Raw genomic sequence first — 25,423 nt, forward strand, 5'->3', positions numbered from 1 at the left:
GCCCAGACTTATGGAATTCCTTGTTCATCAAGAACTGCAAGAAGTCCCTATTGCATGCCTTCAGCATTTTATGGAGAGGGAACATGGACACAGGGGTCATCCCACACACACTAAAAACAACAGACATAGCCCCACTCCACAAAGGTGGCAGTAAAGCAATTGCAAAGAACTGCAGACCGATAGCACTAACATCCCATATAAAAATCTTTGAGAGGGTTCTAAGAAGCAATATAGCTAGCCAACCACCCACATACCCATCAATTACACAACCCAGGGCAACACGGGTTTAGAGCAGGTTACTCCTACCTGTCCCAGCTACTGGACCACTATGACAAGGTCCTGGATGCTGTAGAGGATAAACAAAATACAGATGTAGTATACAGACTTTGCAAAAGCTTTTGACAAGTGTGACCTTGGTGTAACAGCACACAAAATGCCGGATAAAGGAATGACGGGAAAAGTTGGTAGATGGATCTACAACTTCCTGACAAACAGAACACAAAGAATAATAGTATACAGAGTAAAGTCCCAGACAGCCACGGTAAAAAGCTCTGTTCCACAAGGCACAGTATTCTATTCCTCATCCTCATTTCTGACATAGACAGAGATGTAAGCCATAGCTCCATGTCTTCCTTTGTGGATGACACCCAGATCACCATGACAGTGACCTCAATCGAAGATGCTGCGAGACTCCAAGCGGACATAAACCAAATCTTAGAATGGGCCACTCAAAACAATATGAAGTTCAATGAGGAGAAATTTCAACTACTCAGATATGGAAAACTTGAAAAAATTAAAAATATGTCAGGGTATACCACAAATTCTAACCATACAATAGAGTGGAAAGGTAATGTGAAGGACCTGGGAGTGATAATGTCAGAGGATCTCGCCTTCAAAGACCACAACAATGTATCTACTTCATCTGCTAGGAAAATGATAGAATGGATAATGAGAACCTTCAAAACTAGGGACACCAAGCCCATGATGATTCTCTTCAAATCGCTTGTGCTCTCTAGGCTGGAATACTGCTGTACACTAATGGCCCCCTTCAAGGCTGGCAACATTGCAGACCTGGAGAGTGTACAAAGAACTTTCATGGCACACATAAGTGCAATAAGGCACTTAAACTACTGTATTCCCTGGAACGCAAACGAGAGAGATACATGATAATATACACTTGGAAGATCCTGGAGGAATTGGTACCAAACTTGCACACGAAAATCACTCCATATGAAAGCAAAAGACTTGGCAGGAGATGTAACATTCCCCCGATGAAAAGCAGAGGTGCCACAAGTACACTGAGAGACAACACAATAAGTGTCCAGGGCACAAGACTGTTCAATTGCCTCCCAGCATACATAAGGGGGATTACCAATAGACCCCTGGCTATCTTCAAGAAGGCACTGGACAGGCACCTAAAATCAGTACCTGACCAACTGGGGTGTGGTTCGTACATCAGCTTGCATGCAGCCAGCAGTAACAGCCTGGTTGATCAGACCCTGATCCACCATGAGGCCTGGTCTCAGACCGGGCTGGGGGGGCGTTGACCCCCGAAACCCTCTCCAGGTAAACTCCAAGTAAACCCTGCCTTGGTGGGGGATGGCCATTGTCTTTAACCCTCTACCAGGCAGGCCAGAAAATATAGTTGCCTGCCTGGTACAAGGTTGAACACTATGGCCGTTTCTAACCAAGGTAAAGTGGCCTCCACCCCAAAAAAATATATATACGTGTATTCACTGTCATATTTACACATTCACTATCATAGTTTCTTTCCTTTTTGTCCTGATGCTTTAATGACTTGACTTTCCTGGTTGACAGAGGCTCCAGGTCCTCCCACCAGAGCCACTGTGGAAGTCATCGACAGCACCCGCGTCAGAGTCACCTTCAGGGAACCCGAACCACAGAACTGTGCCATCACAACAAAATACAAAGGTAATGCTGGTAGTCGCCACGAATTATTATCTTTAAATATCTATCAGTATACCCGTACAGGCCTATTGTGATTACAATAGGCCTGTATGGGCATATTGATAGTTTAAAGTTAGGCTTGAACATGTCTCTAATAAACATATACCTAGAATATACTTCTGTGCTTTTGGGAGATTCTGAAGAGAAGTTGGTGGACAAGTTTGGTAGAGTATGTAAAAGAAGGATATTAAAAGTGAACGTTAGAAAGAGTAAGGTGAAGAGGATAAAAAAAAGTTAGGTAATGAAATATCAGATTGGAGGGAGAGAGTATGGAGGAGGTGAATGTATTCAGATATTTAGGAGTGAACGTGTCAGCGGATGGGTCTATGAAAGATGAGGTGAATCATAGCACTGATGAGGGTAAAAAGGTGAGTGGTGCTCTGAGGAGTCTGAGGGGACAAAGAACTTTGTCCATGGAAGCAAAGATGGGAATGTATGAGAGTATAGTTATACCAACACTATTATATGGGCGTGAAGCATGGTTGGTGAATGTTGTAACAAGGAGAAGGCTGGAGGCAGTGGAGAAGGCTGGAGGCAGTGGAGGAGAAGGCTGGAGGCAGTGGAGGAGAAGGCTGGGGACAGTGGTGGAGGCTGGAGGCAGTGGAGGAGACTGGAGGCAGTGGAGGAGGCTGAAGGCAGTGGAGGAGGCTGGAGGCAGTGGAGGAGGCTGGAGGCAGTGGAGGAGGCTGGAGGCAGTGGAGGAGGCTGGAGGCAGTGGAGGAGAAGGCTGGAGGCAGTGGAGGAGAAGGCTGGGGGCAGTGGTGGAGGCTGGAGGCAGTGGAGGAGACTGGAGGCAGTGGAGGAGGCTGGAGGCAGTGGAGGAGGCTGGAGGCAGTGGAGGAGGCTGGAGGCAGTGGAGGAGGCTGGAGGCAGTGGAGGAGACTGGAGGCAGTGGAGGAGACTGGAGGCAGTGGAGGAGGCTGGAGGCAGTGGAGGAGGCTGGAGGCAGTGGAGAAGGAGGCTGGAGGAGGCTGGAGGCAGTGGAGGAGGCTGGAGGCAGTGGAAGAGAAGGCTGGAGGCAGTAGTGGAGGAGGTTGGAGACAGTAGTGGAGGAGGTTGGAGGCAGTAGTGGAGGAGGTTGGAGGCAGTAGTGGAGGAGGTTGGAGGCAGTAGTGGAGGAGACTGGAGGCAGTAGTGGAGGAGGCTGGAGGCACTGAAGGCACTGGAGGAGGCTGGAGGCACTGGAGGAGGAGGCAGCTGGAGGCACTGGAGGAGGAGGCTGGAGGCACTGGAGGAGGAGGCTGGAGGCACTGGAGGAGGAGGCTGGAGGCACTGGAGGAGGAGGCTGGAGGCACTGGAGGAGGAGGCTGGAGGCATTGGAGGAGGAGGCTGGAGGCACTGGAGGAGGCTGGAGGCACTGGAGGAGGAGGCTGGAGGCACTGGAGGAGGAGGCTGGAGGCACTGGAGGAGGAGGCTGGAGGCACTGGAGAAGGAAGCTGGAGGCACTGGAGGAGGCTGGAGGCACTGGAGGAGGAGGCTGGAGGCACTGGAGGAGGAAGCTGGAGGCACTGGAGGAGGCTGGAGGCACTGGAGGAGGAGGCTGGAGGCACTGGAGAAGGAAGCTGGAGGCACTGGAGGAGGCTGGAGGCACTGGAGGAGGAGGCTGGAGGCACTGGAGGAGGAAGCTGGAGGCAGTGGAGATGTCATGTCTGAGGGCAATGTGTGGTGTGAATATAATGCAGATAATCCGTAGTTTGGAGATTAGAAGGAGGTGCGGGTTGAGGTGGGGTTGTTGTCGTGGTTCAGACATTTAGAGAGGATAGAACAAAATAGAATGACTTAGAGAGCATGTAATTATATCCGTAATGGAAGGAAGTTGGGATAAGGGTCGTCCTAGAAATGGTTGGAGGGAGGGGGTAAAGGAGGTTTTGTGTGCGAGGGGCCTGGACTTCCAGCAAGCATGCATGAGCGTGTTACATAGGAGTAAGCAGAGGCAAATGGTTTTTATGACTTGACATGCTGTTGGAGTGTGAGCAAAGTAACATTTATGAAGGGATTCAGGGAAGCCAGTTAGCAGGACTTGAGTCCTGGAGGTGGGAAGTACAGTGCCTGCATTCTGAAGGATGAGTGGAGATGTGTTGCAGCTTTTGAACTGTAGTGTAGACATGCCTCTAGCAAGACAGTGATGGAATGAATGACGGTAAAAGTTTTTTTTTTTTTTTTTTTTTTGAGTCAGTCTGCTTTGGTGGAAAATGGCCAGTGTGTTAATAAATAAAACATCTACATTATCTGTATGTTCACAGTAATAATGCATTATTGTTATCATTATTATCATTATCATCATTATTTGGGAAGCTTTTGGGATTGATAGAATATTTGAGGATTTCAGTGTCCCTTTAATGCTGCCTCCGAGTACAGTATGTTTAATAAAGTCTTCTCTTACAGTTGAATGGAGTATGGACGAGTGGGCGTCTGTGGGCGGCAGTCTGGAAATTCACGACTTGCGTCGCATGTCAGTTTTTGTGGACGGTCTATCACAGGGCAAGAGACATCACTTCAGAGTGTGTGCGGGGAATTTGAAGGACTATGGGCCCCCTGTACTGACCAGTCCCCCAGCTGCCATACCCTCTAGTGAGTTGATTGCCATCAAAGATTAATACAGTAGTCCCCTGTATCCGCAGGGAATATGATTCAAGACCTTCCATGGATACCCAAAACCGTGGACAGTAGCAAACCCTATATATGTCATTTTTCATTTACATTCATACCCATGATAAAATTGAATTTGTAAATTATCCACAATAAGTGAAGAATTAGCACTTTTTCACTGCCACCTCCACTGCTGTGTTTAGGGATTATTAGTAAAGCAAAATTAAGGGTTATTTTATATACAGGAGAAGTTGCTACTAGCACCTTGCTACCAGCAATGTAGTCACTGTAGTCAATGTAATCATTATTTTACTACATGTAAACCACACAATAACCAAATTCTGTAAACTCAGCATTGTAATCCTTATAGAGAATAAACTTTGAATTTGAATTTGAATAATACCATAATCTGTAACAATTTAAAGTTCAGAATTAGTCTAAGTCTGCCCTAAATGCTTAGCCATGCTAGGTGTTCTAATGGCCCCCTCTGTAATTAGTATTTTAAACCATGTAAACCACACAATATCCAAAATCTGTAAACCCCGCATTGTAATCCTTACAGAGAATAAACTTAATTGATTGATTGATTTAGTAATTTATACAGAAGGGGTTATTAGCCCACTAAGTAGATCATACTCTGCATATATCAGTGGACGTTAATGCTTTTAAATGATGAATGGTATTTTTCAGTGAGCCTTAATGTGAAAAAAAATGCATTTTTTTTTAGGCTGGAGAGATGCAGACTGCCAGAAGCCTAGATTGGATGGACAAGTGAGCGAATTGGATGACTTGTTCAACCAGGTCTGTAATTCCAGGCCGCAGCACGCGGCGGAAATTAAGGCAATAGAACCGGGCCAGGAGACGCCACTCAACCTTAGGAAGGCACAGAAAAAGAAGAGTATCAAAAATCTCTTCACTCCTGCACCAAAATTTCATAGAAATTTAAAAAAGTAAGAGAGATTCTTTAAAAATTGTGTGTGTGTGTGTATTGTTGTGTGTATGGATGTTTGCGTTTATCAGTTTGTTTCTGAGGGTTGAGAATTAGCGTGGTAGTAGGTTGGTAGACAGCAACCACCCAGGGAGGTACTACCATCCTGTGGTAGTAGGTTGGTAGACAACAACCACCCAGGGAGGTACTACCATCCTGTGGTAGTAGGTTGGTAGACAGCAACCACCCAGGGAGGTACTACCATCCTGTGGTAGTAGGTTGGTAGACAACAACCACCCAGGGAGGTACTACCATCCTGTGGTAGTAGGTTGGTAGACAACAACCACCCAGGGAGGTACTACCGTCCTGTGGTAGTAGGTTGGTAGACAACAACCACCCAGGGAGGTACTACCATCCTGTGGTAGTAGGTTGGTAGACAACAACCACCCAGGGAGGTACTACCGTCCTGTGGTAGTAGGTTGGTAGACAGCAACCACCCAGGGAGGTACTACCGTCCTGTGGTAGTAGGTTGGTAGACAGCAACCACCCAGGGAGGTACTACCATCCTGCCAAGTGAGTGTAAAACGAAAGCCTGTAATTGTTTTACATGATGGTAGGATTGCTGGTGTCTTTTGTCTGTCTCATAAACATGCAAGATTTCAGGTATGTCTTGCTACTTCTACTTACACTTAGGTCACACTACACATACATGTACAAGCATATATATATACACCCCTCTGGGTTTTCTTCTATTTTCTTTCTAGTTCTTGTTCTTGTTTATTTCCTCTTATCTCCATGGGGAAGTGGAACAGAATTCTTCCTCCGTGAGCCATGCGTGTTGTAAGAGGCGACTAAAATGCCAGGAGCAAGGGGCTGGTAACCCCTTCTCCTGTATGTACAAGGAGAAACTTTCGTTTCTCCTTTTGGGCCACCCCGCCTCGGTGGGATACGGCCGGTGTGTTGAAAGAGAGTTGTGCAGCACCTGATCTGTTACCAAAGAGAATATAGATTTTGTCAGTGTTAAGTGTAAACTTATTGGCCATCACCCAGGTTGATGTTTTTAGGATCTCTTCATTAACAATGGTGTTGAGTGAGGCAAGATTTGGGTGGGAGATGATATAAGTCATGTCGTCAGCAAAGAGAATTGGTTTCAGGTGTTGTGATACATTGGGAAGATCATTGATGTATAAGAGGAAGAGCAGGGGACCAAGGACACTTCCCTGAGGCACTCCAGTATCAAGTGGTTGTGATGATGAGGGTGTGTCCTTAATGGAAATATATTGATACCTGTTAGTAAGGTAGGATTTGAAGTAGGTAAGTGCATGGCCTCTTGTACCATAATGGTCAAGTTTGTGGAGCAGACCTCAGTGTGTGAGGCAAGTGTGCTACCAACCCAGCTATGGGACACCCTAGTATCATACTCAGTTTTAAAATTGTATTTGATAAAATTGTTGTATTTCCAGGTAGCTACAACTTGGGAAGACGTCAAATCTCTCAGACAAGACATGGATCGCGCTGGATCAGCCTCAAATGTACCTTTCAGAATCAAACTATTGCAAGCTGCAGCCAACATGCAGGTACAGTCCTACTTTCACTTGTTTTCTGAATGCTGAGAGGCACAGATAATAGGCTAGGCCTTCTCAAACCCTAAGAATATTTGTCCCATCTATTCTGAATGTTACACAAGGAATAACTCTGAGGGCAAAGTATAGTGTAAATATTATGCAGAAAATCCATAGTTTGGAGATTAGAAGGAGGTGCGGGGTTACTAAAAGTATTATCCAGAGGGCTGGAGAGGGGTTGTTGAAGTGGTTCAGACATTTAGAGATAATAGAACAAAATAGGATGACTTGGGGAGTGAATCAATCTGTAGCTGAGGGAAGGCAGGGTAGGGGTCATCCAGGGAAAGGTTGGAGGGAAGGGGTAAAGGAGGCTTTGTGTGAGAGGGGCTTGGACTTCCAGCAAGTGTGCGTATTAAATAGGAGTGAGTGGAGACAAATGGTTTTTATGATTGACGTGCTGTTGGAGTGTGAGCAAGTAACATTTATGGAAAGATTCAGGGTAAACCAGTTAGCAGTACTTGAGTCCTGAAGGTGGCAAGTACAGTGCCTACACTCTGAAGGATGAGCAAGGATGTTACAGTTTCCATTTATACATCAGATTAGATTCTGGGCTACTACTGTACAGGAGAGCCTCACTTATACAGCAGGTTAGACTCCTGGCTACTGCTGTAAAGTGAATCATAGCCTTTTTCCAATTTCAAATACATATAAAAGCCTGATAACATGTTTATATTATTATATATTAAGTGAGCAATAGAGGTAGGCCTACAAAATGCATAAACAGTGCACACATTACTTACTTCAAAATATTTCATCATTCTTAGCTTATTGTGAGTGTTGAATATGTTTACTGAAAAATGTTGTACGAGAGAAACACCGTAAAGTGAAGTGCTCTGTAGCGAGCCTGTAGCCCAGGGTTCTCACAGTACCTGTAGCTCAGGGGCCTCACAATACCTGTAGCCCAGGGGCCTCACAATACCTGTATCCCAGGGTTCTCACAGTACCTGTAGCTCAGGGGCCTCACAATACCTGTATTCCAGGGTTCTCACAGTACCTGTAGCTCAGGGGCCTCACATTACCTGTAGCCCAAGGTTCTCACAGTACCTGTATCCCAGGGGCCTCACAGTACCTGTAGCCCAGGGGCCTCACTGCACCTGTAGCCCAGGGGCCTCGCGCTACCTGTACCCCAGAGACATACTTAATCCGGCTCTCCCCACAAGGTAAAAACGTAGTGCCTGTACACTTTACATATGGGAATATACAGCATATACGATTTTCTCTTTTCAGACAACGCTTGGGATCCAGGATCTAGGTCAATTCTACCACAAGCCCATCGTTGGTAGTAACGGGACACTGGTGTTCTGTACAATTAGACACGTAAAGAGCACAAAAGTCATATCTGCTATGAACGTTAAGTGGATTCCTCTATCTAAACTAAAGGAGAGGAAAACTACAGCCTCAGGTGAGTTTATATATTATTTGTATGATTATTTTTTGTTTTAATTGGCCATCTCCAGTAAACTTTATAGATACAAATACGAAATGTTTGATTACATTTTATGATTAAGATAATTTATTTCAAGATGATACAATGTTTGTACAGAGGTGAATGACATTTAGATATTTATGCAGAAAGACCCTTAATATACAAAGTATTTCAAGCAAACTTAAGACTAACTTAAGATTAACAAGTCAGTGACTAATTGATTGCTTATGTATACACTTGGGTGGATGTAAAAAATTTTGGAGTTATAATTAATACAAGAGAATTGAATATTATTTTAGTACATGCTATAAGACTTTTATCAAGTTTAATTGTTTTAAAAATAACAGGTTTAACTATGATGATGAGTATTAAGGATTCTAGCATAATAACATAACTGCGGGACACATTCAATATTTTAATGGTTGAGAGGATTACAGATATTTTGATTAAGATTATACTATTTTCCACATGTTTGTGACAGTGAGAGTACGGATACATAGTTTTCACATATTTAGCTGGTGTTGGGATATGTTAGGGAGAGAAGGTGTTTTTTATTTATTTATTTATTTATTTATTATAAATTTGTGCACACATACAGAGGTACAAAAAAAAATACAGATAAGAGCAGTATGCCAAAGCCACTTATACTATGCATAGCATTACGGGCTGGCTTAAAATTAACTTAAGATTAACTAAGCAATGATGAAGTCAGTGATAAAACATTAATGTAAACAGATTACTATAAAGCACAAGTGAGTATTACAAAGACAGGTCATATGAAGGATTCTGTTAGGTAGTGTATTTAAAAAATAATAAAGTTAGATTCGGTTTTAGGTTTAACATTTATGTGATATAATTGTGAGAAACATTTAAGATATACAATTTATAAGGTTCAGTTATTCAGTATTTATTTGGTTTTGGGTGAGTAAGTGATCTTTGAGTAGAGACTTGAATTTATAAACAGGAAGTGTTTCTTTTATATTTACAGGTAATGAATTCCAGATTTTAGGGCCTTTTATGTGCATTGAGTTTTTGCATAGTGTGAGATGAACACGAGGAACATCAAAGAGTGATCTGTGCCTTGTGTTATGGTCATGTGTTCTGTTGAGGTTGGCAAGGAGATGTTTGAGGGGAGGGTTAATATCAGAGTTAAGTGTTCTATGTATGTAATAGGTGCAGTAATAAGTATGGATGTTTTGTATGGTGAGTAGGTTTAGTGTATTGAATATTGGTGGAGTGTGCTGCCTGTAGTGAGAATTTGTTATCATTCTAACTGCAGCCTTTTGTTGGGTAATTAGTGGTCTGAGATGGTTAATTGTTGTTGAGCCCCATGCACAAATTCCATAGGTGAGATAGGGGTAAATAAGAGAGTGATATAGGGCCAGGAGGGCTGACTGTGGAACATAGTACCGTATCTTCGATAGTATGCCTACAGTCTTGGAAATTTTCTTAGAAATTTGTTGTATATGTGTATGAAATTTGAGTCTATTATCAAGGTGGATTCCTAAGAATTTTCCCTCTGTTAGCTTTGTGATAGGTGATCCGTTTATCATTATGTTAAGAGGGACATCTGTAGCTCTGTTACCAAACTGAATGAAGTAGGTTTTGTCAATGTTTAGTGTAAGTTTGTTAGTCCTCATCCAGGTAGATATTTTCTGTAATTCGGTATTTACAGTATTGGCTAGTGTGACTGGGCTCGGGTGAGAGAAGACGTATGTAGTGTCATCTGCAAATAGTGTGGGTTTGAGTAATTGCGAAGCATTTGGAAGGTCATTTATGTATAGGAGAAAGAGAAGAGGGCCAAGGACACTTCCCTGTGGGACACCAACTGTAATTGGTTGCGCAGAAGAGTTTGCCCCATTTGCATACACATATTGGCTTCTGTTGCTGAGGTATGACTTGAGGTAATTGAGGGAGTGCCCTCTTATACCATAGTGTGACAATTTTACGTGGAGCAAGTCATGGTCAACTGTATCAAAAGCTTTACGTAAGTCAATGAAGATCCCCAGTGGGACTTCTTTTTTCTCTATTGCAGTGTATATATGTTCTAGCATGTGTATAATAGCATCATTAGTATTTTTATTAGGCCTGAATCCAAATTGGCAGGGGTTGAGTATGTTTTGGGAGATAAGGTAGGAGTAGATTCGTTTATGAATTAATTTTTCGAAGATTTTTGAGAGAGGGTGTAAGTTGGATATTGGCCTATAGTTATTCAACTCTGTTTGGTCTCCTCCTTTGTGGATCGGGGTGACCCTTGCTATTTTGAGTACTGTAGGGAAGGTGGAGGATTCAATGGATTTGTTAAAGAGTGTTGCAATGATTGGAGATAGCACTTGTGACACTTTTTTGTATATAAAGGGTGGTAAGGTACTTAAATCTCCTGCCTTGTTTTTTAGTGCATTGATAATAAGGGAGACTTCGTATGGGTTAGTCGGAGCTAGGAACAGTGTGTTCGGGTAGTTGCCGGTGAGGTAGTCATTTGGTGGGGTATCTGAGCTTGGGATTTTATTGGCAAGGTTTTGTCCTATAGTGGAGAAGAAATCATTGAGTCTGTTTGCTGTTTCTGTTGGTGGGAGTTGGGGTTCATCTGATTTTGCTAATTTTATTTCGCTATTTCGTGATATCTTTTTTGTTCCCAGAATTTCAGATAGGGTTTTCCAGGTCTTTTTTATATCACCTCGTAAGTTGGATAATCTGTTCTCATAATACAATTTTTTTGCCCTTCTTATCAGGCTGGTTAGGATTGACGAGTAACGTTTTGTTTGGTCTCTGGTTATGTGACCCATTCTGTACTGTTTTTCATATTGGTGTTTTGTATTTATGGATTTGAGAATGCTGGGTGTTAGCCAGGGACTGTTCAGTCTCTTTGCTGTCATCTGTTTAGTTTTTTTAGGGCAGTGCTTGTTATAGAGGTATTGGGTCTTTTTTAGAAAATTATTAATACATTCGTCAATATCTGTATAGATTTCTAGCTCAGTGTGCCAATCAATGTTTGCTAATGCTGTTGTGAAGTTATTAATGGCTGCCTCATTGTGAAGTCTGAAGGTGACTTTAGTAGTGTCTTGGGGTAGTTTACCAAGAGTTGTTATGAGGAAAGTAGGGTAGTGGTCTGTGGTATTATCTGTAATTATGCCTGATTTTAAAGGGGATATGGTGTTGGTCCAGATGTGGTCAAGTAGGGAAACACTAGTCTCTGTAACTCTTGTAGGTTTTGTTACTGTTGGTAGTAACATACAGTTACTCATTGTGTTTGTGAATTCAGTAACGTGTGGGTCCTGGTCTTGCAGGAGATTTATATTGAAGTCACCTGAGAGTAGTAAGTGATCTTTGTTCATGCGTGCATCAGTTATCATACTTCCTAGATTTTGACTAAATTGGCTAATGTTTGACTGTGGAACTCTGTAGATGTTTATCAATGTGAGAGGTTTTTGTAGGTATTTGGATTTGAATTTAGCTATTATATATTCCCCATGTTCATCCCTTGTGCAAGTATTAGTGATACATTCTAGTTGGTCTGAGTAGTATATGGCTGTGCCACCCCCTTGTTGGTCTGGCCTACAGTTGTGTATGGCTGTGTAACCAGGAATGGCATAGACATCTGTACTATCAGGCTTTAGCCAGGTTTCAGTTAGTGTAATGATGGACATATTGGCATGTAAGGAATTTAGTAATGCTATGAGGTCATCGTAATGCTTGCTTAAAGATCTGATATTGTAGTTAAAGATAGTTATGTTGTTGTTGGCACTGAGAAGTGCCTTTGATTGTTCTGCAGTGTAGTAATTACAGTAACTGTTTGATTCATTTAAGTCTTTAAATAAGAGGTTGGTATCAGGATCAATGCTTGTAATCATAAGATTTGTAGTGAATCTATAGTTAGAATTAAGTATAAAACAAAGTAAATAGTCTTAAGCTAAAAAAGAGCACCTGAATTATTTAACAAATGTAAAATAATGAGCTAAGGGACTAATACAAATAAAGTGATGATCATATAATAGTGCTTGGGAATATGATAGTAGGTAGTACTATAAAGGTAATTTTTTAAAGTTATAATTATAGTTTAAAATTATAATAAAAAGGGACTAATATAGGTTGTGGTGAACAACAAAGTGGTAATCAAATAAATGAGCTTTGGAATATAATGGCAAAATTGTGAGCTTATTCTACTTTAGCACCTGAGAATAGCACCTTGATTATTTTAACAGTTGTGGATATATAAACTAGGATAGTTATATAAAGCTAAAATAAAGGAGAAAATATATAAGGGACTAAAATTAAGTAATGGTAAGCAAAGTTAAATGGACAGATGGTAGGAATTATAATATAAACTTATAATATAAAAATACAATTTGAAATGGTACTTGCAATTGCACTAGAGTCTGGTAAAGGTTGTTGACAAGATCAAGGTTATAATTATAGATTTAAATTGACAAAATAAAATTCACAATTAAAGTACCAAAAGAATAATAGTAAAAAATCACAATGGTAATGTCTTGGTTATAATATGATAGTAAGATGGTAGACAGGTACCCAGGTACACAGGTACAAAGGATAATACAAAGGTTGGGGTTGAATATAAAAACTTGAATTTTGGCAACAAAATGTTATGGGAAGTATAAAATAATGGTATAAATTTAATGGTAGTTTTGAAGATGTTGGCTGAGACAGTGACTCTGAAGATTTCCAGCACAGTTCCAGATTTTGGGGCCTTTTATGTACATCGAATATTTACAGAGATTTATTCAGACACGGGTTATGCCAAAGAGATTTTTATGCCTAGTATTATGCCTATGGGTCCTAATGCAACTATCAAGAGCTTCAGGTCGGGATTGATATTAGAATTTATTGTTCTGTATATGTAGGTTGCACAGTAGTATTAGTGAATACATATTTTGAATAGTGAGTAGGTTTAGGTGTCTGAAAAGGAGGAAGGATTGTCTAGCAGTGGACTGTGTGATCATTTGCACTGCAGCTTTTTGCTGGGTTATTATTAGCTTAGTTATTATTAGTTAGGTGCCCCGTGGCCTGGTTGGCAAAGCTCTGGTTTCACACAGTGAGGGTCCGGGTTCAGTTCCCAGTGAGGGTAGAAATACTGGGCGTGTTTCCTTACACTGGTTGTCTATGTTCACCCATCAGTAAAATGGATACCTGGGTGTTAAGGGACTGGTGTGGGTCGCATCCTGGGTGTTAGCAGACTGGTGTGGGTTGCATCCTGGGTGTTAGTAGACTGGTGTGGGTTGCATCCTGGGTGTAAGTGGGTCACACAGCATTGGTACAGGATAAAACAAGCCTTTTGAAAAGTCTTTCTGAATCTTTATTAATGTCACTAATTCATCACAACTCATGACTCACAGGTGGAGTTAAAACTCATGGCAATTGGGTGGTAAAACTCTAGGCCAGTGTATTAACAACTGTACCAACTGGCTACAGTAAAAGTCATCCAACTAGGATTGTTATTATCATGGGTAGTGTTAAACCCGGAGGGATTATACAGCGCATGGGGGAAGATGGAAGGCACTGAGGCTTAATTCAGGGAATTGGAGCACAGGTTCAATTCCCTAGATCAACCACCATCAAGGACCCTCCCTTGAGGGGCCCTAGATCAAAAGCCCCTCACTAGTATCAAGGACCCTCCCATGACAGGTCATCCAACTAGGAAATGTACCTGGTTGGATCAGTCTTACTGTATCCAGGTGGCCCAGGGATTAACACACTGGCCTGGAGTTTCACAACTCACTTGCCATTAGTTCTAACCCCATTCATTCTGTTTTCTAATTACCATATTTTATGGCATCGAAGACGCTATCTTTTCCCAAAATGTATCTTGTGAAGTTACCCAGTGTCTTGGAAGCCTAAATACCATTTATCCTATTATTTCCAAAATTTAGCCAGTTAGAACTGGGGCAGAGGGCATCCTCGACACTGGATTATTTTAATAAAAGCCAAACACTAAATTACCAGTGTTATATAGTGGTGCACACTGAACACTGGACCATCTTGTTCACCATAAATTACAGTAATTGATAGTTCCCCATCCTTAACATCTTGTTTCTTAGTTTCTTAAAGTCTACTATACAGCCTCTCCTCACTTAATGATGGAGTTGTTACTAATACCGCATCAGTAAACGAATTTGTGGCTAAGTGAGGAGCATACTATAATGGTAGTGGGTTTGTGTCACCCATCTTTGATATTGTTTTAATGTTATCTTTGCACTATTTATAACATTTCTTGTATATTTTTAAATGTTTATACAGTAGTGTACTGTATATTGTAATGAACAGAATAGAGGAAATCAGCTCTAATATACATTATTTACGTATGCATACTAGTCAGAGAGCCCATTGTAAGCCTGAGTTGTCAGTAAACGAGTATGTCGCTAAGTGAGGAGAGGCTGTATAGGGTTTGCTACTATCCATGGTTTCTGGTATCCATGGTAGGTCTTGAAACATATCCCCCACAGATATAGCGGAAGTACTTTAATTATTATTTCTTTAAATTGTTGCAGGGCAAAGTTCAACACACACCGAGTCTGGAACCTCAGCGGGTGACATTTTGCTGTTGTCAATACAAGACCAGATTCTCTACGATAAAGTGAGTCGTGTTCCGCTGCGTCGAGGACTGTACTTGGGCTACCTCAAATTGCAGAGTTCAGTGGATGTTCTGCAGGTGCTAGTGCCAGACAAAACCCCTAATATGTTCCCTCATGTTAAAATCAGGGACAATCCACATGTCTCGAGGTTTGTAACTTGTCAATTTGTAAAATGAAAAATCATATCAGATCAAAATTTTATTATTTTGTGCTTATCAGTACAGTAAGTCCTCAATTTACAAACACATTGGGGACCTTATCAACTGTGTATAATAATGATATACATGACCGTGTTTTTTATGCCAAATTTCTGGGAAATAAACAACTATCTGTGTTGTACACAGTGTTTATCCTAAACCTTACAGTATAAAATACAGTACTAACAACATAAAAAGTAAAGTAAAACATGAAATACCAAAATAAAACAATAAAATAGTCATTACAAAAATGTTTTGTTGATATTCAGTAGTAAAGTTCGACTTACGACCATTTCGACTTACGACCGGTTTCTCGGAACCGAACTCGGTCATAAGTCGGATGGTAGGTGTACTAATATACACAATGATGTAATGATATACACAATACAGAAGACTTTAAATGTGTTTATCAGTTGAGGATTTATTGTACTTTATTACATGTGATCAACAATTTGCATACCGCACAAAGAAAGCCACTTGCGTCAGTTAGTTAGTTAGTTAGTTTAATTTCTTTATTATGCACCCCAGACCCATCCTGTGGGTGGCAGTCAAAAGATTACAGAGGTACATAATGGGTCCAGGGATTGTACCTCAACATTACAGAGGTACATAATGGCTCCAGGGACTGTACCTCAACATTACAGAGGTACATAATGGGTCCAGGGATTGTACCTCAACATTACAGAGGTACATAATGGCTCCAGGGACTGTACCTCAACATTACAGAGGTACATAATGGGTCCAGGGACTGTAACTCAACATTACAGAGGTACATAATGGGTCCAGGGACTGGACCCCAAAGTTATGATAGCTGAACAAGTTACAAAGGTAATGAACTCCAGGTAGATGTGGTCACAATCATGACAAGTTACAAAGGTAATGAATCATCCTCACGTCTACACATGGTTACAATCATGAGCATGAGCATTTGGGGCTATAAACACATAAGCAGTACAATGTGATCCTTTATTGACAATGTTGCACCCACACAGTGGACTTTATCAAGTCACAAACAGAACTACCTGGGTGGAAGGTACATGAGTATTTCTAGGATGAAGTCAAGTTGAGAATGCTGGGTCAGCATTTTCAACCTGACTTCATCCTATAAACCATACCACGGCCGGGATTGAACCCACGGTCAGAGAGTCTCAAAACTCCAGCCCGTTGCGTTAGCCACGAGACCAGCTAGCCACAATAAGATTCGTCCAACTAGGTATATTTCTACACCATAGGAAGGTTAGCACAGGCACCACTGTGACCACAAATGCAAGTTTATACAGATGAATCTCCATCTATCATCCTATAAATACTCGCGTACCTTTCACTCAGGTAGATTCGTTTGTGACTTGATAAATCTCACTGTGTGGGCAAAACATTGTCAATAAAGGATCACATTGTACTGTTCATGTGTTTATATTTCCATTGTGTTGGTATTTTATACCATTCATTTCCAGCATTTGGAGCATTTGGGAATCGTTATCAAGGAAATGTTTTGCCAGTCGGTGGCTTTTTCAGTCATTGGCTAGAGAAACTTTTCTCAATAAGGATTCCCAAACGTTTCACAAGCGTCTCATTCTTCGACATGTCAGTTTTCTAAACCATTTATAAAATTATGCATGGAAGATAAGTAATGTTAATCACGGAAAAACATAATCAAAATACAGATGCTTCTTGATTTACAGTGGATCGACTTATGATATTTCAACTTACAATGGTGCAAATTATTGTAATCATAATGAAGTGTTAAACCCATGAGGGTCACATTGGTGCAGCAGCAGTTACTTTGGAGATAAAACTACAGATAATTACCCAGCATGAAGGTAGCAAGTCCCTAACTTGTATTCATTCTATAACTTTTCAAAACCGGTATTTAATTACAGTAATTATCTAATTTAGTGGCAGTTATTTATTAATTTATTTATTTAGCATATTATATTCACATTTGACTTACGATAGTTTCAACTTACAATGGGTTCATTGTCGTAAGTCGAGGAACACCTAATGTTTATGTAACTGTGGTTTAGAAAAATGTTTGGAAAGGCATTTGTATTCCAAGTAAATTGTTATTATTACAGTCAAAACTAATTGGTAAATAATTTAAGTAAAGAATATATGATAGAAAACCAGTGTTTAACAGTTAATTAAGGAACCAGTATTATATTGTGTAGCCAGAGTGTAGGTTGAGTGTAGCAGGAGGGTGTTCTGGGGGTCAGTGCCCCCCATAGCCTGGTTTATGGACTCTCTTCACCCTTCATTACACTGTGAGACAGTGTAATAATACAGATTCTGGGTTTTTTTTTATTTGTAGCTATCCATCACAGGTGGTTATCAACTTACACTGGGGTTTAGGTTCTGATAAACCCATTATAAATACAGTGGACCCTCGACCAACGATATTAATCCATTCCAGAGAGCTCATCATTAGACGAAATTATCGTTAGTTGAATTAATTTTCTCCATAAGAAATAATAAAAATCAAATTAATCCGTTCAAGACACCCAAAAGTATGAAAAAAAAAATATTTTTACCACATGAAATATACATTTTCCTACATACAAACAGAAGGATACATGCCCAATACATGTATACATATGTATATTGAGTAATGAAGAATAAATGACACTTTACCTTCATTTTTAATTAAATTGTCATGCAACCGCCTAGCCTTTTCACATATGATCACTTGAGAGATGCTATCTCCTGATATCTGTTTTTTGTTTATCCATGCCAATAACAGTCTCTCAACATCTTTGACTACTTGCAGTCTGTGTTTCGAAAACATACTTGCACCTTTTGCAACAACAGCTTCCTTGACTGCCTTTCTGTTGGCTAAGATAGTAGCGATGGTTCATTGGGGTTCATTATACAACCTGGCGAGCTCGGAGACACGCACTCCAGTTTCATACTTTGTGATGATCTTCTTCATGTCAATTGTAATTCTCACCCTTTTTACCACAGGGTTGTCTCTAGAAGCTTTCTTGGGGCCCATGGTGGCTTGTTTTGCAATTACAAGCACTAAAAATACTGGAATAATACAAAATGTACTGAATGTATGCGTGGATGCGACCACACTGGCTTGTAAACACTGGCACACTAAGTGAAGGCAGGGCAGCTAAGGCGTGCTCAGACCAGATGGGACACGTGGATGCGTTCGGGACGAATCATGTTGGTCGAGTTTTTCATCATTGGTTGGGCCAAAATTTTCACGCTCAAACACTTCGTTAGTCAAATTTATCATTAGACGATGCCTTCGTTGGTTGGGGGTCCACTGTAATCGAAAGTTGAATGTGAATATGATAAATAAACAAGTAAATAACTACTGTCACTAAATAAGTAAATAAACAAAAAAAAATGTAATTACTGTAATTAACTAAATACCAGTATTGAAAATTTAGGGACTTGCCACAGCCTTCATGTTGGGTAATTATCTTGTTTCATCTCCAAAGTGATTGCTTTCGCACCGATGTAAGGTTGAAGTATCGTAAGTCAAGGAACACCTGTACTTTCACTTTAATATTGTTCATAATGCTGATAATTTTTTAAATTAGTATTATTATTATGTTGCAGAGAGGAGTGGGAGTGGGTGCAGAGCTTAGAATTAGCCGGCACAGAGCAGTGGAACCTCAGTGGCGGGACAGAGTCAGTGGAGAGTGAAAGAGAGGGTCACTCTCCACTCCCAAGTGTTCCATCTCCGGCACAGCGTGTGTGGCATTCTCAACTCTGTCAATCCACACAGCAGCTATTAACACAGTTGGAGGTTGAAGAAAGCACCCAGCACCAACATAGACTTTACTGTCGAGAAGTATTAGAACTGAGTCCTGATGTTGCTCTTCTCCTTGTGATGCCACCTGTGGATGCTGTGTGCTCTGCTCCAGGCCAGGAAGATGCACTCTTTTCCCAGCCTAATCTGGCAACCTTGCCCCTCCAGATATTTGAAATGATACACATGGGCACATACCAAAGGGAATTAATAGGGAGGTATGCTCGACTTTCATACATCCTCGAAATGGATACACTGATGGCCCAGCATGCCAGCCGAGAAGCTTTCAGTCAAGATGAAATTAACTGCTCTCGATACCGACTATGGCAGCTTCAGACATTTCAGGAACAGCTGGATGCTACATGGCGAGGCCTTAGGTGGGTTATGGATGCTATTAGCTATGCTCGCGATAAGGCTGCATCTGGCGCCCCCTTAATGACCTTGTTGTCCTGTTCATTCCCCTCTACCACTCGCCAGCCAGCAGCGCAGCAGACTACCTCGCACATGCCTGCAACCACATCACCTTCACAAGATACTCATAGTTCCAGCGAGTCACTTCAGCATGGTGCAGACAGTAAAAGGTTAAGAAAAGACGATGATCTCAGTTTTAGTGCGAAAAAGTCAGAAACACCAAGAATGCTGAAGTCTAATACCTCGGAAAACATACGGGCTGCGGTCAAATGTGAGATGCGTTTTCACAAATCAAAAACAGCAGAATGCTTAGTCCATAGTAGTGGTTGCGTTCATAGTTGTATCAAATCTTATAACTCGTTAAATGATTGTTTATTAGACAGTGGGGAACAGAATGAAAATGTTCCACTTCTCTCATGGACACATGAAAAAATGGAATATAGTGGTGATAGAAAAATGTACAGTAAAGACCTTCCAACTTCTAGAAGTGAAAATCATTTGCAACATTGTGTAGACAATGGGTACCCTCCCAGAAAGGCCAGTGCTCCTGCATTTTATGATACTCACGAGGGGTGCTTAAAATCTCAGTGTTGTACTAGTGAACCAAAAATAAATCAGAGTATTGTGTCATTAGAGTCTATAGAACAAGGCAAGAGAAAAAAAAATAGTGTCGATCTCGAATACGAAGAAAACATGGCTTGTAGTAAATCCCCAACGAGTAGTTGCTTTGATTTGCACCAGCGATATGGTAGTAACCTTAATGTTGATATGCAGAGGGCAGGGAGTAGTCTGAGCCATGATTCAGAAGCTTCATTCTCCAGCATGACTGCTAGTTTGCGGTCCTTATCCTCAAATGAAACTGAAACGGACAATTTGAGTCTTATGTGCTCAGAGAGTGGGCGCAGTGAAACGAAGAGTACAGAGGGTGAGGAACTAGTCGAAGGAGCTGCACGTAATGAAGATTTCACCATTATACGGGTGTATGCTGCATATCAGACTGGTATGGCATCGGGCACCTCGGTTAAAATACACATTACCCCCAGGACAACAGCTCGAGAAGTGATAGACTTGGTAGTGAAACAACTTAATGTAGCTGTCGTGCTTAAGGGAAAAAGTGGCCCTACTTATGGAAATGATAAACTCAAGGACTTTTGTTTAGTGGCTGTGATTGGCATGCGTGAGCGATGCTTGCGTGAAGATTTTCGGCCACTACAGCTACAGAACCCATGGAAAAGAGGCAAACTTTATGTGCGACTTAAACAAGATGTATTAGCTGCCCTGGAGCAGAGCAATTCACGCCACTCCGCCTACCTGTAGGATCAACCCTCACTGTACATTCCACCACATTATACATTATCATTCTGTAATTTCAAATTATTTATATAAGAATGGATAGCTACATTCCTTCTTCAGAATATTTCCATTCTTATTATATCTAGCTTAGCCATGCAGTATTGAAAAATAATTTTGATTAGCATTTAGGTACAAGTGTTGTTAGTCATTTAGATAAAGCATGGTAGATGTTTGGGTCAAATTTTGTTTAATGCTTTTTAAAAAACAAAAGTTACGAAGGTTACTTTCCAAGTTTCGAACATTTTCTCTGTGTTACCAAGGTTCTCAGTACCAGTGTACAGCTCCTGGCCAAGTGGATCACAATCAGTCAAGGGCATTTAAGTTCAAGAATAGTTCGCTCAACTACCACAAGATAAAAATTAAGACACATGTACAACATCTGAGTATTTTTATTGTAAATGTTTTGACATCTAGTAGCTTTATCAATATAAATTCAAGAACATAATTGGAAGACAGTAAGACTATAATACAGTAGATGAGGTAATCAGTCCCACAGCATAGGGAAGTAATGAGTCCCACAGCATAGGGAGGTAATCAGTCCCTCAGCCTAGGGAGGTAATCAGTCTCACAGAATAGGGAGGTAATCAGTCTCTCAGCCTAGGGAGGTAATCAGTCTCACAGAATAGGGAGGTAATCAGTCTCTCAGCCTAGGGAGGTAATCAGTCTCACAGAATAGGGAGGTAATCAGTCCCTCAGCCTAGGGAGGTAATCAGTCCCTCAGCCTAGGGAGGTAATCAGTCTCACAGAATAGGGAGGTAATCAGTCCCTCAGCCTAGGAGTTGAGAGTACCGTAGCGTTGAAGATACTGTACATGTACAACCACAAGACGGAAATCTTTCTGTTTGATCCCATGAACCTTGTAGTACAGCATTTAACAGTCAGAATTTTTAATAACAAGGTTTTTATTAGTTCTTGGTGTACAGCGTCCTCACCCATTAACACGATGTTACCGAATATCTGTACAGGTATATTTGTACCAACATTGTAAGAACAAGACATGTGTGTCTTAGTCCCACATACTCAATACCCGTTAACTGATATTTCTTTGATAGGCTATGCATTCAATATGGATAAAATCTTCACTGAAGTTCGTCGAAGCTCAATATGTATTTCTATGTAGTATAATCCTGTATTAAGAAAAACTAATGATGATCTAGACACACGTAGTAGAATTTTTTTTTTTTCAACACATCGGCCGTATCCCACCAAGGCCGGGTGACCTAAAAAGAAAAATGAAAGTTTTTCTTTTTAAATTTAGTAATCTGTACAGGAGAAGGGGTTACTAGCCCCTTGCTCAGACCAAGTAGATATGTATTATAAATCTCAAGTATTTGGTAACTTCTAAGTAATGATAATAGCCAAGGAAGGAGTAACTGATTACCCAGATTTATAAAGTGTGATTACCCAGATTTATATAGTGGCATTCAGTTCAGGTTATATATATACTTGTTTTACAATTTATTTATGTGATCATAATATATATACAGTATATATGATGTAGATTCATCAGTACTTAGCCAGTTAATTCTGTTCGTTACATAGCATAATATGAGCATTACTGACAATGGGTTTACCACTTTACGCAAAATAATGGACATGACTGGAACATGACTGGGAAATCTACCTGGAGGGTATTCTGGGGATCAATGCCCCCATGGCCCAGTCCATGATGAGGCCTCCAGATGAGTTACGTCGCTTTTTTCCTCAGAGTTGAGAGAAGCGTCGAGTACAGCGTTTCCAGAAAGTGTTTATTGTGTCACTTTAGCTCGGTTTCAGTTTCGTCGTCAAGGCTTGCTCGGTCAACACTCTTGTCGCGCTATTTGCCAGTCAATCCAGAAAAAGAATTACTTTCTGACCAGATAAAGCAAGTTATTAGTTATAATCCTTATAAATAATGCTCAATAATAACCTACATGTAGATAGAAACTCAGAAGATTAATTGGTCTGTATATTTCAATCCTCTTCAGCAGAAGAGGATCCCAGAAGGCAGTAGGGAACCTTCATTTTTGGGGCCCAGAAGCTTGAACTGTTATGGGGCCCCCTTTGCAACCCCTTCACATAGAGTAGACCCCAGAATTTTAAGTAATGTGGGCTAAGGTGGCTTCTGGGGCCCCTCCAGGATTAGGGGCCCCTCAAGCTTAAGCATGATCAGTTTCATAGTGTATCCACCCCTGGCAGAAGGGGGTCGAAATATACAGATCGGTTTAGTTTGTCTCCATGTGGCATATTATTAAGCAATGACAAGTATTCACAACACTTCAGGTTTTCATAATGTTTATTTATATTATTTTTGTAAGAGTGGGGAGTGTCTACTCCATCTTGCAAATACTCACCATACAATATAGAATTTGCAAAAAATAAACAAACAATTTAATGTTACGTTTTGGGAAATGAAGGGACAGTACTCATATTATTGTTCCTTCTAAACTGTAATCAGTATGAATGCTGCATGACCCTCATGGGTTTAGCACTTAGCTTTGATTGTAATAATAATCAGTAAGAAAAAGGGTACAAATAGTTGAAAATGCTAATAGTGCACCGTTTGGGTGTCAAAATTCCCGAGGTATTTTCATAGTTGGTGGTTATTGTTGAAATGTTTATATTTGATATGAATGCCATACATCTGAAATAGGTGGGGTTAGAACCCATGGCAAGAGAGTTGCAAAATTGAAGGCCAGGGGGTAAACCACTTGGCTAGCTGGCTACAATAAGATTCATCCTAGTTAATGACTCTTATTGTAACCAGCTGGCCCAGTTAACACATTGGCCTTGAGTTTTACGATTCTCTCACCATCGGTTCAAATCCCATCAATTTCATGGTTTGTTTACAATCATGTTCTTACGATTTCGTGAGGTGTACATTTGGTGATGCCGCGGCTTCAAACTGTTTTTGACATGGATCCACAACCAAAAAATAAAGTTATAAGAAAATTACGTAATGGAATACAGATGAAAACTTACAAATATATGTTTTTAAACGCGACTGAAAAAAGTATATTTTTTGCCTATTTTCAATTGAAAAAGTCATATCTTACTGTTGCATATTACCTTCGTTGCATAGCATTAGAGAAATTGAGATGCAACACTTGCACTGTTATATCTATACTCTATAGAGCAGTGGTCCCCAGAGAGCCGTGGTTTTGTTGACACTGTGGTGCGGAACCTAAATAAAAGTGAATTTGTCATTTTGTGTGCTGAACCTTGAGGGTTTAGCACTTCTTTTTGATTATAATAATTTTGCTAAACGATCATTTCATGCGAAGGCTGCATCCATTTTCTAGAAGGGCCACATGTGGCCCACGGGCCACAATTTGGGGGTCCCTAATATAACAGACTATACCTCTGGTTTCATGGCATGTAAATTTTTCCTTCCTTCATGTTACTGTTTTTTGTGCTGAAATTAATAATGTAGCATAAGAGTACAGTGATCCCTTGTTTATGTGCAATACACAGTGGACCCCCGGTTAACGATATTTTTTCATTCCAGAAGTATGTTCAGGTGCCAGTACTGACCGAATTTGTTCCCATAAGGAATATTGTGAATTAGATTAGTCCATTTCAGACCCCCAAACATACACGTACAAACGCACTTACACAAATACACTTACATAATTGGTCGCACTGGGAGGTGATCGTAAAGCGGAGGTCCACTGTATGTAATTTTTTTCATTAATCGGAAAGCAGAAATAAATGCTAGAAAAAATTAATGAAACTTTTTTTTTTTTTAATAACATTGGCTGTCTCCCACCAAGGCAGGGTAGCTCAAAAAAGAAAAAAAAAATTATCATCATTCACTCCATCACTGTCTTGCCAGAGGTGTGCTTTATACTACAGTTATAAAACTGCAACATTAACACCCGTCCTTCAGAGTGCAGACACTGTACTTCCCATCTCCAGGACTCAAGTCCGGCCTGCCGGTTTCCCTGAACCCCTTCATAAATGTTACCTTGCTTACACTCCAACAGCACATCATGTCCCAAAAAACATTTGTCTCCATTTGTTCCTATCTAACACGCTCACGCATGCTTGCTAGAAGTCCAAGCCCCACGTACACAAAACCTCCTCTACTCCTTCCCTCCAATCTTTTCTAGGCCAACCATTACTCCGCCTTCCCTTCACTACAGATTTATACACTTGAAGTCATTCTGTTTCGTTCCATCCTCTCTACATGCCCAAACCATTTCAATAACCCCTCAGCCCCCTAGAGATGGTTTGGACATGTAGAGAGGATGGAACAAAATAGAATGACTTCAAGAGTGTATAAATCTGTAATGGAGGGAAGGCAGGGTAGGGGTCGGCCTAGGAAAGGTTGGAGGGAGGGGGTAAAGGAGGTTTTGTGTGCGAGGGGCTTGGACTTCCAGCAAACATGCATGAGCGTGTTAGATAGGAACAAATGGAGACAAATGATTTTTAGGATTTGATGTGCTGTTGGAGTGTGAGCAAGGTAACATTTATGAAGGGGTTCAGGGAAACCGGCAGACCGGACTTGAGTCCTGGAGATGGGAAGTACAGTGTCTGCACTCTGAAGGAGGGAAAGTATAAAGCTTATACTGTATTTATTTCCCAATGGAGGGAGAAATAA

The 25,423-nt window shown here is 40.9% G+C and overlaps 1 protein-coding gene across 1 annotated transcript in view; it reads left to right on the plus strand.

The window, feature by feature from the left end:
* The window catches only part of wake (wide awake), a 34,853-nt gene extending 12,798 nt beyond the window's left edge, over positions 1 to 22,055 (plus strand). The window contains exons 4-11 of the mRNA XM_070079523.1: positions 1,819 to 1,932; positions 4,354 to 4,539; positions 5,285 to 5,507; positions 6,550 to 6,580; positions 6,949 to 7,062; positions 8,335 to 8,509; positions 15,037 to 15,268; positions 18,885 to 22,055. Coding sequence (XP_069935624.1) covers positions 1,819 to 1,932; positions 4,354 to 4,539; positions 5,285 to 5,507; positions 6,550 to 6,580; positions 6,949 to 7,062; positions 8,335 to 8,509; positions 15,037 to 15,268; positions 18,885 to 20,805 — 2,996 coding nt within the window. The 3' untranslated portion in view covers positions 20,806 to 22,055. The remainder of the gene's footprint in view (positions 1 to 1,818; positions 1,933 to 4,353; positions 4,540 to 5,284; positions 5,508 to 6,549; positions 6,581 to 6,948; positions 7,063 to 8,334; positions 8,510 to 15,036; positions 15,269 to 18,884) is intronic.
* The last annotated feature ends 3,368 nt before the right edge of the window (positions 22,056 to 25,423 follow it).

This window comes from Cherax quadricarinatus, chromosome 99, assembly GCF_038502225.1.
Source record: "Cherax quadricarinatus isolate ZL_2023a chromosome 99, ASM3850222v1, whole genome shotgun sequence".
Lineage (NCBI taxonomy): Eukaryota > Metazoa > Arthropoda > Malacostraca > Decapoda > Parastacidae > Cherax > Cherax quadricarinatus.